Genomic DNA, 15,312 nt, shown 5'->3' on the forward strand with positions numbered 1-15,312 from the left:
TGAAACACAATCATCAACTTAAAAAAAAAGATGAAGAACCTCTCTTCTTGGGGATGCATCTCTCTTTAAAAATCATTTTGCTATTTTCTGGCACAATTATTTTCATGTGCCAAATTAATTTTCCTGTGGACTTTGAAATCTGTAAGAATTTAGGCCAGCTTTTTTTAAAAAAAAACCCTTCCCTTCTGTCTTCTCTGTGGAAAACAAGTTTGTGAGAGGGCTAAAAATTTCATTCAAAAGGGATTTATTCCTCCCATCCTCTTGGGGACCCATCACTAGCAATATCTTAGAGAAAATATCAGCCTTTTCTTTTTTTTTTCTTTTTATAGATACACACATACACATGTATCTATGTGTGTATATATATATAATTATATATATATATGTATGTGTGTATATGTTGTTATATATATATAGTTATATATTTGGATACATATGAATATTTGTACAAAGGCAACATTATTACATGGTAGATTAAGCATTAGATTTGGAATCAGAGGACCTGGAGTGAAATCCTCATCAAAACTGAGCTGAGATGCTGCCTTCAATTTTGTTTCTGTGGTTAAGAAAGATATTGATATGTTGAAGGGTTTACAGAGGTGGGTAATCTTACATTTTAATATTTTTATTCACCTTTGAAAAAACATTGATTTTCTCTTTCTGTTCAATAGTCCACAGAGCATGAAACATAAAAGAACCATAGTGGGATAGCAACTTGTACCAAGATTATTTCTATGTGAACTCAAGTGAACGAAAAAGAGAGGAAGAAGCAGGGGACAAAAGGAAGAAAGAGGAGTGGGAGGGAGAGGAGAAAAAAGGAGTCAAGGGGAAGAGATGGAGAGTAAAAAGGAGGAGGAGGTGGAAGGAGATAGGAAAAAGGAAAATAGGAGCAATGGAACAGAAGAAAATAATAGGAAGAAGAGCATGAAAGGGAAAGGATGGGAAAAGAAAGAAAAGAGTATGATATTCTATTTAAATTTGTCTTATACAGTAAACTTGTACCTAATTGCCTAAATGCCCTGAGTAATTTGTAGTGTACTACTTTTTTTTATTTGTGGAATTTAAAAACCAAACAACTATTGAATATCTCCAGTACAGTGGTTCTTATTTCTATGTTAAATATTTAATAACAATATTAGAGCTAGGACTGTTTCTACATAGAAAAATTGCCTTAGAATACATCTCGTCCAACCTCCTTATTTTATGAGCCCAGACTTTTTTTTTTACTGGTTTGCCATAAGGCCCACATCAGTGGCAGAATTTGAACCCTCTCTGGCCAGGGTTCATCACACTGTACACATAGTTTGTGTAACCAGAATGTTTTCTTCATGAAAATTCTTGAAGAGAGTCACATTTGGAATGAGATCAGCAAAAAGAGAATCTTCCCACATTTCATATTTTTAAAATAGTAAAACTGAAATTTCTAAAATTAGTTCCTCGCAGAGCTTGTACTCAGGGATAAAGGGGAGGATTTAAAAATATACATTTATATTTATTTTTGTCCAATTACACATAAAAACAATTTTATGGGAGGACTTTTTTAGAAGTCTAATACAAGTGAATTCTCATAGGTCAGGACTACAAAGAATCCCAAAACATGAAGGACTAGACACGGTTATGTTACACAGGCAGGTGCAGCAGGAAACCAAATTAGCCAATTGACAACATTAAAAACAGCAACAATAAAATCAGTGATTTCTCCATGCAATTAAAACACTATATCTAGAGTAATTTAGTTCTGCATGCTCTACATTCTCCACACAGCCTGAATTCACCAGACAGGGATGAAACTTCCATTCACTTCCTGCCTGGCTGCCCAGACAGCAGAGTTTCCAAGGCTCAAAAAAGAGCCTGCTCCAAAGGAAGAAAAACCATATTGATCCTGGTATTATCTTTATTCATAATTAGCAACATGAGTGATACTCAGCCTTACACTCCAAACCACCCAGGAATACTGGAGACAGAAAATGTAGACCGGATTCTTGGCAGGTGATGGTATGAAGGATGCTCCTGCTGGGGTGGGAGGACTTGAAGCACTGTATCAGGGAAATTCTCATACTGTATGCAGACCCCCAGGGTCCCACGATGGAGCCCTTTGTGCCTCAAATTCTCTCAAGGAAATCTCATTCCTTCAAAAGAATTTTTTAAGCATCCCTTGTCAAGAGTGCCAAGAAAAGGGGAAAGTCTTAAGTGTTCTCAAGTGATTAGTTAGCATTCATCTGAGGCCAAGATGGAAACATAAGATCGAGTGCTTCATCTATAACCTATATAGAATTGCTTGTCATCTCAGTGAGGCAGAGAGAAAGAAGAGAGCAAGAAAGAACTTAGAACTCAATATCTGTAAATTGTTAAAATTATTTTTAACACGAATAAGAAAAAATAAAATATTATTTAAAAAAAGGTTGAGTGCTTGAAGAGGGCAAAGGTAGGAAAGAAGAAATTTCATCAGTTTCATGATTTTGCCAAGAGTTAGCCCAGCACAGAGAGAGTCTGGAACTTGCCTATAGCTCAAGTCAATGGGCCTCAGATGAATCTCTGAAGCCATGAATCTTACTAAATGCCAAGTAGCCCTGCGCCATGTACCATTTCTCTGCCCACTGGGTGATCCTGTTAAAGTATAACTAAGTTATGCATATAAAACATAGTACCTGAACTGTTTTTCCTTATCAAAAAAAAAATGAACAGAATTCCAAATTAAAGGGCATAAAATGGATTAATATAGAATCAATTCAACAACACTATCTACTTTTTTCATGCTTAGGTATGAGAGAGAAAATGCTTAAGGAAGCTCTATTCCTTTATGATTAGAAAAGTACAATGAATTTTTTTATAGTGAATAGCAAATGATAAACTTACATCGGAATTAAATCTCAACTGGCAAATGTTGCATGATATGATTTGCTTTCTTCGATGAGGAAGAGGAACCCCAAATGTATGATTTATTACAGCTTTCTGAATTGGGTCCATCTGTAGTGAGAAAAAGAAAAAAAAGAAATAAAGCTTTAATTTCCATCGAATTCTTCCTATTCCATTAAATAGATAATCTGTACAGCTCCAATCCAAAGCTCATATGATAAAATAAATAAATTAAAGCTTTTTTTTTTTTAATTTGGAGGGATTCATTTTATACTTTTGTGAAAAAGCAGGACACGATAAAGCTAAATCTCAGGATTAAAGGAAGTAATATTTATATCATATCTTTCACAACACCACATTTCTAATTCTGTGTCATTGAATATATTATTTCTTCATCATAAATAATTACTATGTCAAAAGAACCATTTAGTTAAATGCTAATGTCATTTATTATATACTCAATCTGTGTCTACATATCAGCCAAAAAATAATTTTTTTTAAATATATTTTATTTGATCATTTCCAAGCATTATTCGTTAAAGACATAGATAATTTTCTTTTCCTCCCCCCCCCCCACCCCCCATAGCCAACGCGTAAGTCCACTGGGCATTAGATGTTTTCTTGATTTGAACCCATTGCTTTGTTGATAGTATTTGCATTAGAGTGTTCATTTAGAGTCCATCCTCTGTCATGTCCCCTCAACCTCTGTATTCAGGCAGTTGCTTTTTCTCGGCGTTTCCACTCCCATAGTTTATCCTTTGCTTATGAATGGTGTTTTTTTCTCCTGGATCCCTGCAAGTTGTTCAGGGACATTACACCGCCACTAATGGAGAAGTCCATTACGTTCGATTATACCACAGTGTATTAGTCTCTGTGTACAATGTTCTCCTGGTTCTGCTCCTCTCACTCTGCATCACTTCCTGGAGGTTGTTCCAGTCTCCATGGAACTTCTCCACTTTATTATTCCTTTTAGCACAATAGTATTCCATCACCAACATATACCACAGTTTGTTCAGCCATTCCCCAATTGATGGGCATCCCCTCGTTTTCCAGTTTTGGGCCACCACAAAGAGCGCAGCTATGAATATTTTTGTACAGGTCTTTGTGTCCATTATCTCTTTGGGGTACAGACCCAGCAGTGCTATGGCTGGGTCAAAGGGTAGATATTCTTTTGTTGCTCTTTGGGCATAGTTCCAAATTGCCCTCCAGAATGGTTAGATCATTTCACAGCTCCACCAGCAATGAATTAATGTCCCTATTTTGCCACATCCCCTCCAGCATTCATTACTTTCCTTTGCTGTTATGTTAGCCAATCTGCTAGGTGTGAGGTGATACCTCAGAGTTGTTTTGATTTGCATCTCTCTGATTATAAGAGATGTAGAACACTTCTTCATGTGCTTGTTAATAGTTTTGATTTCTTTATCTGAGAACTGCCTATCCATTTCCCTTGCCCATTTATCAATTGGAGAATGGCTTGATTTTTTGTACAATTGATTTAGCTCATTATAAATATGAGTAATTAAACCTTTGTCAGAGGTTTCTATGAAGATTTTTTCCCAATTTGTTGTTTCCCTTCTGATTTTAATTATATTGGTTTTGTTTGTACAAAAGCTTTTTAGTTTGATGTAGTCAAAATTATTTATTTTACATTTTGTGATTCTTTCTATATCTTGCTTGGTTTTAAAGCCTTTCCCCTCCCAAAGGTCTGACATGTATACTATTCTATGTTTACCCAATTTACTTATGGTTTCCTTCTTTATGTTTAAGTCACTCACCCATTTTGAATTTATCTTGGTGTAGGGTGTGAGGTGTTGATCTATTCCTAGTCTCTCCCACACTGTCTTCCAATTTTCCCAGCAGTTTTTATCGAATAGTGGATTTTTGTCCCAAAAGCTGGGATCTTTGGGTTTATCGTATACTGTCTTGCTGAGGTCGCTTTCCCCCAGTCTATTCCACTGATCTTCCTTTCTGTTTCTTAGCCAGTACCAAATTGTTTTGATGACTGCTGCTTTGTAATATAGTTTTAGGTCAGGGACTGCAAGGCCCCCATCATGTGTGTTTTTTTTCATTATTTCCCTGGATATCCTTGATCTTTTGTTCTTCCAAATGAACTTTGTTATGTTTTTTTTTAAATCAGTGAAGAAGTATTTTGGTAGTTCAATGGGTATGGCACTAAATAGATAAATAAGTTTGGGTAGGATGGTCATTTTTATTATATTGGCTCGTCCTATCCATGAGCAGTTAATGTTTTTCCATTTGTTCAAGTCTAGTTTTAGTTGTGTGGCGAGTGTTTTGTAGTTGTGTTCATATAGTTCCTGTGTTTGTCTTGGGAGATAGATTCCTAGGTATTTTATTTTGTCTAAGGTGATTTTGAATGGGATTTCTCTTTCTAGTTCTTGCTGCTGAGCTGTGTTGGAGATATATAGAAAAGCTGATGATTTATGTGGGTTTATTTTGTATCCTGCAACTTTGCTAAAGTTGTTGATTATTTCAATTAGCTTTTTGGTTGAATCTCTAGGATTCTTTAAGTAGACCATCATGTCATCCGCAAAGAGTGATAACTTGGTCTCCTCCTTGCCTATTTTGATGCCTTCAATTCCTTTATCTTCTCTAATTGCTACTGCTAGTGTTTCTAGTACAATGTCAAATAGTAGAGGTGATAATGGGCATCCTTGTTTCACTCCTGATCTTATTGGGAATGCATCTAGTTTATCCCCATTGCAGATGATATTAGCTGTTGGTTTTAGATATATACTGTTTATTATTTTTAGGAATGACCCTTCTATTCCTATGCTTTCTAGTGTTTTTAATAGGAATGGGTGTTGTATTTTATCAAAGGCTTTTTCTGCATCTATTGAGATAATCATGTGGTTCTTGCTAGTTTGCTTGTTGATGTGGTCAATTATGTGGATGGTTTTCCTAATGTTGAACCAGCCCTGCATCCCTGGTATGAATCCTACTTGATCATGGTGAATGATCCTTCTGATCACTTGCTGGAGTCTTTTTGCTAGTATCCTATTTAAGATTTTTGCATCTATATTCATTAGGGAGATTGGCCTATAGTTTTCTTTCTCTGTTTTTGACCTGCCTGGTTTTGGAATCAGTACTATGTTTGTGTCGTAAAAGGAGTTTGGTAGAACTCCCTCTTTGCTTATTATGTCAAATAGTTTGTGTAGTATTGGGATTAATTGTTCTCTGAATGTTTGATAGAATTCACAGGTGAATCCATCAGGCCCTGGGGATTTTTTCTTAGGAAGTTCTTTGATGGCTTGTTGGATTTCAATTTCTGATATGGGATTATTTAGGAATTCTATTTCCTCTTCTGTTAGTCTAGGCAGTTTGTATTTTTGTATATATTCATCCATTTCTCCTAAATTGGTGTATTTATTGCCATATAATTGGGCAAAGTAATTTCTAATGATTGCCTTAATTTCCTCTTCATCAGAGGTGCTGTCCCCCTTTTCATCTTTAATGCTGTGAATTTGCTTTTCTTCCTTCCTTTTTTTAATTAGATTGACCAGTACCTTGTCTATTTTGTTTGTTTTTTCAAAGTACCAGCTTCTTGTCTCATTTATTAAATCAATAGTTCTATCACTTTCGATTTTATTAATTTCTCCCTTAATTTTTAGGATTTCTAATTTGGTTTTCTGCTGGGGGTTTTTAATTTGATCGCTTTCCAGTTTTTTCATTTGCATTTCCAATTGATTGATCTCTGCTCTCCCTTGTTTGTTAATATAAGCATTCAGGGATATGAATTTACCTCTGATTACTGCTTTGGCTGCATCCCAAAAGGTTTGAAAGGATGTTTCGCCATTGTCATTTTCCTCGATGAAATTATTAATTGTTTCTATGATTTCTTCTTTAACTAAACGGTTTTGGAGTATCATATTGTTTAATTTCCAATTGGTTTTAGATTTGATTTTCCATGTACCATTACTAATCATTATTTTTATTGCCTTGTGATCTGAGAAGGCTGCATTCATTATTTCTGCTTTTCTGCATTTGTGTGCTATGTTTCTGTGACCTAATGTATGGTCAATTTTTGTGAATGTGCCATGTGGTGCTGAGAAGAAGGTGTATTCCTCTTTATCCCTATTTATTTTTCTCCATATGTCTATTAATTCTAATTTTTCTAAGATTTCATTCACTTCTTTTACCTCTTTCTTATTTATTTTTTGATTTGATTTATCTAAATTTGATAATGGTTGGTTTAAGTCTCCCACTAGTATGGTTTTATTGTCTATTTCTTCCTTCAATTCGCCTAGTTTCTCCATTAGAAATTTGGGTGCTATATTATTTGGTGCATACATATTGATTAATGATATTTCCTCATTGTCTATAGTCCCTTTTAACAAAATATAATTACCTTCCCTATCCCTTTTGATCAGGTCTATTTTTGCATTGGCTTTATCGGATATCATGATTACCACTCCTGCCTTCTTTCTATCAGTTGAAGCCCAGAAGGTCTTACTCCATCCTTTAATTCTGACCTTGTGGGTGTCAACCCGCCTCATGTGTGTTTCTTGAAGACAACATATGGTAGGGTTTTGGATTCTAATCCATTCTGCTATTCGTCTACGTTTTATGGGTGAGTTCATCCCATTCACGTTCAAAGTTATGATTGTCATTTGTGGACTCCCTGGCATTTTGATTGCCTTCCCTAATTCTAACCTATTCTTCTTCGGCTCTACCTTTTAGTCCAGTGATTTACTTTGAAACAGTCCCCCTTGTCCCCTCCCTTGATGTTTCCCTTTTTAGTCCCTCCCTTTTTGTTCCCTCCCCTTCCCCCCTCTCTTTCCCTCCCTTTTTGTTCTCCCTCTCCCCCTCCCCCCCTTGGTTTTCCCTTCTCCTTACCCTTGTTGGGTAAGATAGAATTCAAGATCCCAATGGATCTGGATGTTTTTCCCTCTCAGAGTTGATTTCCCTGAGATTGAGGTTTAAGTAAATCCCCCCCCCCCCTCTTCCTCTCCTTCTTATAGGAGTTTTCTTCCCCTCCCCTTCCCATATGAATCTTTGTGTGAGAATGATTATTCTATTTGGTCTTTCTTTTACCCCCTATTTATACATTACATTTTCCCCACATATTAGTATACATAGGTTGATATAAATGTATTCCTTATAGAAGAGAGTTTGAGTAAAAGAAGAAGATAACATTTTCCCCTTTCCTTAATATTTACCTTTTCAGGTATTCCTTGCTCTTTGATTTTCGGTATCAAACTTTCCACAGAGCTCTGGTCTTTTCTTTGCAAAAAGTTGGAAGTCTTCTATTTTGTTGAATGCCCATACTTTCCCTTGGAAGTATATAGTCAGTTTTGCTGGGTAGCTGATTCTTGGTTGGAGACCCAGCTCTCTTGCCTTTCTGAAGATCATGTTCCATGCCTTACGATCATTCAGAGTAGAACTTGCAAGGTCTTGTGTGACCCTGATTGGCATTCCTTTATATCTAAATTGTCTTTTTCTGGCTTCCTGTAGGATTTTTTCTTTTGTTTGATAGCTTTGGAATTTGGCAATTACATTCCTGGGAGTTGTCTTTTGGGGGTTTAGTGTAGAAGGTGTTCTGTGAGCTCTGTCAGTGGCTGTATTGCCCCCTTGTTCTAGAATCTCTGGGCAATTTTCTTTGATTATATCTTGTATCACCATGTCCAGTTTGGTGTTTATTTCTGGCTTTTCTGGGAGTCCAATTATTCTTAAATTATCCCTTCTCCCCCTATTTTCCAGATCTATCACCTTGTCGGTGAGATATTTTATGTTCTCTTCTAATTTCTTGGTATTTTGGCTTTGGTTTATTGATTCTTGCTCTTTTACACGATCGTTGTCTTCCAGCTGCCTGATTCTGGCCTTTAAAGCCTGGTTTTCTTTTACAGTTTGGTCAAACTGGTTTTGTAGATGCGTGAATTTCTTTTGCATTATTTCCAACTTTTCCTCCCAGAAGGCTTCCATCTTTTTGGTCATTTCTGATTCAAATTCTTCATAGGTTTGTGGAGAGTTTCCATTTCCTTTGGAAGGTTTTGGAGCATTTTCTTTTATATTATCTTCTATCTGCTCTGTATTTTGTATTTTGGCTCCATAGAATGTGTCCAAAGTCGCCCCTTTCTTCTTATTTTTCTTGGTATTTTGGGGCTTCTGTGCTTCTGTGGAGTTTTCCATCTCTGAATGTGGAGGATTGGCTTTTCTTGTCTCTGTCTGGTGTTCAGAGGCTTTAGTCCTGGGCAGATGGTTCTATGACTTTCCCTGGGTTAAACTGAATATGCCTCACTGGAACTGGAATGGAAGGGTCGGACCACGTTGCTTTCAGGAAGTTGCCTTCAGAATTGCTGGCCTTGAGGCTGTTTCTTCGGCCTGCGGGGGGATGGGCTGCAGCTAACCCAAGCTCCGAGAGCAAGGACTTTCACTGAGACTTGGATAGCAGGATCCAGCCCTTGAGGCTGTCTTGCCCGCCCTGAGGGTTGCTGTTGTTTCGACCAGCTCTCTGCAGCGGAAGCCCCAGGCAGTAACTTTCACCGGGACTGTAGAAGGCCCTGAGGGTTCTGCTCTCTGAGCCCAGCCGACAGGGCTGCGGCTTCCGGGAGCCTTGGACTCTGCGCTCCTACCCCTGAGGTCCGAGGGATCTCGGGTTCTGGCTTTTGAGGGGAGCCGTACCTTTTGAACCGGGTCCAGGTCCAGGAGGAGGGTTCCCAGGGTCTGTGCTGTTGATCGTTTTGAATTTCGGCACCTTAGGAGCTTATAGTTTGAGATCGGTGGGGAAGGTTTTTCCGGAGATCTGAACTTCAGCTTTCTCTAAGCCGCCATCTTAACCGGAAGTCCCCAAAAAATAATTTTTAAAAAGGACTAGTACATGGAATTGGTTAATTTGGTTGGTGTAAATATTTCATGCTTATTAACCCTTTCAATTCATACTTGACTAGTCCTACCAATTATCCCATTTCCCTCCAATACAGGGCAGCATGATGAAATGAAAAAGAAAGCATAGTTTGTAGTCTAGAGTCAAAAGCCTATGATAAAATCTGGTTTGTCTATTTTTTACATATATCACCAGAGAAAAAAGAATTTCACTATTCTAAACCTTGGTTTTTCCATCTACATATTAAGGTTCTTGGACAGTAGCATCTCCAAAACAGTCCCTCTGAATTTTTAGAATCATTATAAATGACCCATTTTCTTATAAAGCTGTGGAATTAAAAATCGTTTGTAAGGACCCCAAACAAACAGGTACACAAATGACAAATATTAGAGGGAATGTGGAAAAATGGGGTTACTGATGCATTTTGGTGGAATTGTAAACTAGTCCAACCATTCTAGAGACCAATGCCTAAAGGGCTAGAAAATTGTGCACCCTCTTTGACCCAGCAATACAACTACCTCATTTGGATACCAATGAAATGAAAGAAAAGGGAAATGGTTATAAATTTATAGCATCTCTTTATGCAGTGGTGAAAAAACTTAAATTCTAAGGGATGTCCATTAATTGAAGAATTATTGAACAAGTTGTGAATTGTGATAAAATATTATTTTGCTATGAGATATGATATGATATGATATATATGATGTGATATGATATATGATGAAGATAGAATTAACTCTCCCCATGTCAATTTTTAGCTAATTAAATCGAGAACTTAAAGTACTCCTACTTATCAGTAAGTATGAGAGTTCACAAGCCAGTTACTAGAGTAAGCTCATACCTCCAAAGGCCACTGCCCCACCCTTTGTGCAAATTGGAAGACTGCCATTGGTTTCTGTGAAGAAGGAGTGATAGGAAGTGACTTGAAAAAATAGAAGGATAAAAAGAAGAGACCACTAGAGGCATTCCTTTCCTGGCTTCTGGAGAGATTGGTTCCAGAGATCCCTGCCTTGGTTTGGAGGAGACATTTTTCTTGGATCCTGTGTTGGTTTGCTGGATGACTGGAATTCTGGCTTAAGACATCACCAGGGCTTCTGGCTGAGGATTGCTGGGAAATTCATGTGGGGACAAGGGACATGGGGAAGCCCCTATGGGGCTATGCCACTTCACCTGAGAACGGGTGGTAGGCTTGTTAAAATCTGTCTATTTAGCTACATTTTCCAACTTTCATGCTTTCTACTTCTTTGAAAATAAAGCTGATAAAAGTCATTTTGACTTAAGCTATAATATTTTAAATTCAGTGACTACAATATTACTTTGTAACTATCATATTTAGCATTTAATTCTTACAGTAGAATGGCTTCAGAAAAATCTGGAAAGTCTCATATAGACTGATGCAAATTGAAACAGGGAGAACTAGAAGAACATTATAGACAATAACTTCAATAACAGAAAATAGGGAGAAATTCAGAACTCAAAATTTTAAACAAAATATATTGTTACAATTGTGTATATAATTGGGAGATATTTTATTTAATTAGAATAATTAAGAAACATTTAAAAAACTTCAGCAAACATTTTTAAAGAATGTAATTCATTAACTAATTACATGAGTTAGAAATTCAAGTTGCCATATTATGGGCTTAGCTCAAGTAGACTATAAACTGACTAATAGGTCCTTTTTGAGTGCCATTTGATAGCTCTGGTTTTTCATCACCTTCATTTCCAAAAACAGGCCTCCTACATCTCCTCACAAAGCCACATACAATAACTAAGAATTAAAAAAGAGGGAAAATTGAGCAAATCTAATCAATATATCTGAATAAGACTAATCTAATAAGCAATGTTCAATGCCTACATCCTTCCACCGCTACCAAGTGTAAGATTTAAATTAATATCAGTAACTCCAAGTATTATATTTTATAAGATTTAGTAGTAATCACTTGAAGTAGAAGAAATAACAGAACAAAAATTTTAAAAACCTGAGTAAAACACGTGGGTAAAATTCTCCTGCCTGGCTCTTACCCAACCTCCAAAACCACCTTCCTGGGAGCAGAGAGAGAGAGGGGGGCAGGACTAAAACAAAATATACCCTCCCTACTATCATGTAAATAGGATGCTGGGAAAGAGAATCCTGGGGAGCAAATTCTCATTACACACAAGATAGTGTGAGGAGGCTTGGCTCTACCGTCAAGAAACCATAAACATTTTAGAAACATTTGTGAAACAACCTGTTCTTCACATCTGCCTTATGATAAGTCCAAAAGAAAAAAAAAAAGCTTATTTGGTGAAAATTCAAGCCTATCCTTAGTTCTTATCTGGCATGATCAGAATTATACTCTATTGACTATTTGAGGGCTGACCATAGAAAATGAATGGAATGCAAGGTTTCTGAGACCTTTGTCCTAAGGTATTCAGCTCCTTTAGGTGGTTACTACTGGAAGCTGGACCTTTACACCTTTGTCATTAGCCAGAACACAGCCCAGGTCAGCAATGTCTGAAGCTCATTACTTTCTGAAGGATATTCAATAACATTAAGTGAAATGAGTCGACACATATTGGAAAGGTGTCCATATCTTAAATAAATATATAAATAAAAGTATTCCCTCTGGGGAAATTAAACCACTCGAATAAAATGATAATAAACATGGCTTTAATCTCTTATTGAATTCTAAAGGTAATTGAAATTTTTGAACCAAATGCTATAGTACCAAACAGGCAGCTCTGTGAATATTATTCCCTAGCACAATGAGTTGGGAATTAGGATCAAAGAATTTAAAGTAGAAGGGAACTAAGAGATCATTAGGACCAGCCACTCACTATACAGAGAAGGAAACTGAGAACCAGAGATGTGAAGATATTGTCCAAGCTAACACAGCAATTATGAATCTTTAAACCTAGGGCTTCCTCACTCCAAGGTTGGCTCTCCCTCCACTTCACTATGCTCTTGTTGTTTAAAACAAACAAATGAATAGAAGTCACTTCCTTATTTCTAGACATTGGGGCATCAACCCTTAAAGCAGGCCAAGATGTCACTGACTTTTTGGCAGCCAAATTTTGAAGCTAGGTGGCAGACTGGATAGACTGCTACTCCTGCAATCAGGAAGACCGGAGTTCAGATCCTTCCTCAGATACTTCCTAACCTTGTGACTAGGCAAGACACTTAATTTTTCTATGCCTCAGTTTTTTTGTATGTAAAATGAACATAGTGGGTATTTATTTAATAAAGGCTAGTTTCCTTCCTCTCTTTGTTCATGTTAAACAACTGCTCACTAATACACCAGATCTCTCTCTCTCTCTTTCTCTCTCTCTCTCTCTCTCTCTCTCTCTCTCTCTCTCTCTCTCTCTCTCTCTCTCTCTCTCTCTCTCTCTCTCTCTCTCTCTCTCTCTTTCTCTCTCTCTCACTTTTATGGTAAAATTTGATAGTAATCTGTAATTACTCTCATAGGAAGATCAATTGAAGGAACAGAGAATGTTTATCAAATATGGAAAATAAACCATTTAGCAGAGTGAATGAGAGAGGCAGTCAAATATTTGAAAGGTCTTTGCCTGGAAAAGAGATTAGAAGAAAGGCAAGTTAGTTGAACAATGAATAGAGGGCTGGACCTAGAGTCAGGAAAAGAGCTGAGTTCAAATCCTGATTTGGACATGACTGCTATGTATTCCTAGTCAGATTCCTTAATCTCTTTCCTCCTTGGTTTTTTCATCTGTAATGTGAGACTATAATAACACCTTACTCATAGGGTTATTGTGAAAATAATTAAAAAAAAGATACAGTGAGTAAAACACTGTGTAATCCTTCAATCAATATACAATAGTAGCTTTTTTATTATTATTGTTCTTTTTTGCCCTAGAAGGAAGAGCAGATGAAAGTTGATGGGTGTTGTTGGTCATTCATTTTTCAGTCATGCCTGACTCTTTGTGACCCCATTTGTGATTATCTTGGCAAAGATAATGTAATCATTTGGTATGTCCTTTTCAAGTTAATTTTTACACATGAGGTAACTAAGGAAACAATGGTTAAGTGACTTCCATATACCTTGTTTCTGTGGTCAGATTTGAACTCAGTAAGACCAATCTCCCTGGCTCCATACTCAATACTCCATCCATTGCACCACCTAGCTCTCCTTGAAAATTGCAGAATTTCTTTTAAATACTAGGTGGGGAAGAATCAATCCATCTAAAAATCAGAGCTATCAAAAAGTAGAATGGAGCGCCTTGGTTCATAGTGAACTAATGGACTCCCTCTCATCTTAAGTCTTTAAGTGATGGCTATATAAGAAAACTTTGGAGAGACGATCCTATAAAGGTAGAGATTGGGCTAGATGGCCTTAGAAGTCTCTCAGTCTTTTGAGATTCTGTGATTCTAGCCTCCTTCCCCAGATGCCTAACCTTAACCAGGCAAATACCAAAAAGCCTTCTGGTAATTGTGATCTGTTAACACTCTGTATTCTACTTAAAATCATTATTTCATAGAATTAGAGTGGAAGGGAACTCAGATGTAATGTAGTTTGAATCCTTTAGTTCTCACCAAACTGAGATGGAAGGGGCAGGGTTAAGTGATTTGTCCAAGATCACACAGTTTTCAAGGAATATCATCTAGCTATCATCAATCTAAATATCTAGATATAGAAAGAGATATAACAGAAAAATACATAATATAGAATAAAATTATATAATTTGTATGTTATTCCAATAAATTACCTATATTTTAATATATTATTTTCTGTCAGTCACCTCACTTGAGTGAAATCTGTTTTCCTTAAGGCAGATTAACCATTTTAATTTGGTCTTCATAGCCCTGTATCCTACCATAATACCTGGCACATATCAGCCACTCAATAAATGTTTACTGAAATGAACTGATTCAAATTGGATGAGATCCAGTGAGAGAAATCACTAGGGTTTTTCCTATATGCTCATCTTTAGCTGTGGCTTTACTTGGCTACAAGATTTATACCTGCTAAACCAGTCCAACCATGTGTTTTAAAGTAAAAGGCTCAGTTCTCTCTAGTCCCCTTTGCTAACTTCCATGACTTGTTGAGTGACATTGTCCTCCTCCTCATCTTCTTCATCTTCCTCCTTTGCCTCCCCTTCCCGGCACACAAATACAGTGGGGGATTGGCAAGGCTACAGGAAGCACCAAAAATGGTGGGAGTGAGGGACAGCAAAAGCTTCCAAGGGCCAAAAATTATATGAATGGGGTAACTCTGGGACCCATCCAGGAACTTCCACATTGTTTCCCAGGAGTCTTCTTAAGCAACTTTAAAAATAGCAACTTAAGGCTTCTTTCCCACAGTCACCAAGGACTCTGCGAGATAATCAAACCTTAATCCACCAGTTGAAATATGGAAAAGAAAGTAGAGGCTATCTTAGAAGAAGGGTTACAAAAACAGGAAATAATGCTATATCATATCCTGAGTGGTAGTTTTTCTATGAAGAAGAAACATCTAATTTCCATGGACAAAAGTTTACATATATCCAGAGCCCACAAGGAAAAAAAAAAATTTCATTTTAGAGACTTCTAAAACTCTCAGCATCAATCAATAAGCATTTACTCTATGTAAAGAAATGTGCTAGATAGGATGTTGCATGTTCATGTAATACTGGTGGTC

General features: G+C 36.9%; 1 protein-coding gene across 10 annotated transcripts in view; it reads right to left on the reverse strand.

Annotated features, from left to right (window-relative positions):
* ZNF385D (zinc finger protein 385D) overlaps nucleotides 1-15,312 on the reverse strand; it is a 408,744-nt gene that overhangs the window by 166,647 nt on the left and 226,785 nt on the right. For all 10 annotated transcript variants that reach the window (XM_056800336.1, XM_056800331.1, XM_056800332.1 and 7 more), the window contains one exon: nucleotides 2,857-2,967. In XM_056800336.1, coding sequence (XP_056656314.1) covers nucleotides 2,857-2,967 — 111 coding nt within the window. The remainder of the gene's footprint in view (nucleotides 1-2,856; nucleotides 2,968-15,312) is intronic.

The sequence above is a fragment of the Monodelphis domestica genome, chromosome 5, assembly GCF_027887165.1.
Source record: "Monodelphis domestica isolate mMonDom1 chromosome 5, mMonDom1.pri, whole genome shotgun sequence".
NCBI classification, from domain to species: Eukaryota; Metazoa; Chordata; class Mammalia; order Didelphimorphia; family Didelphidae; genus Monodelphis; species Monodelphis domestica.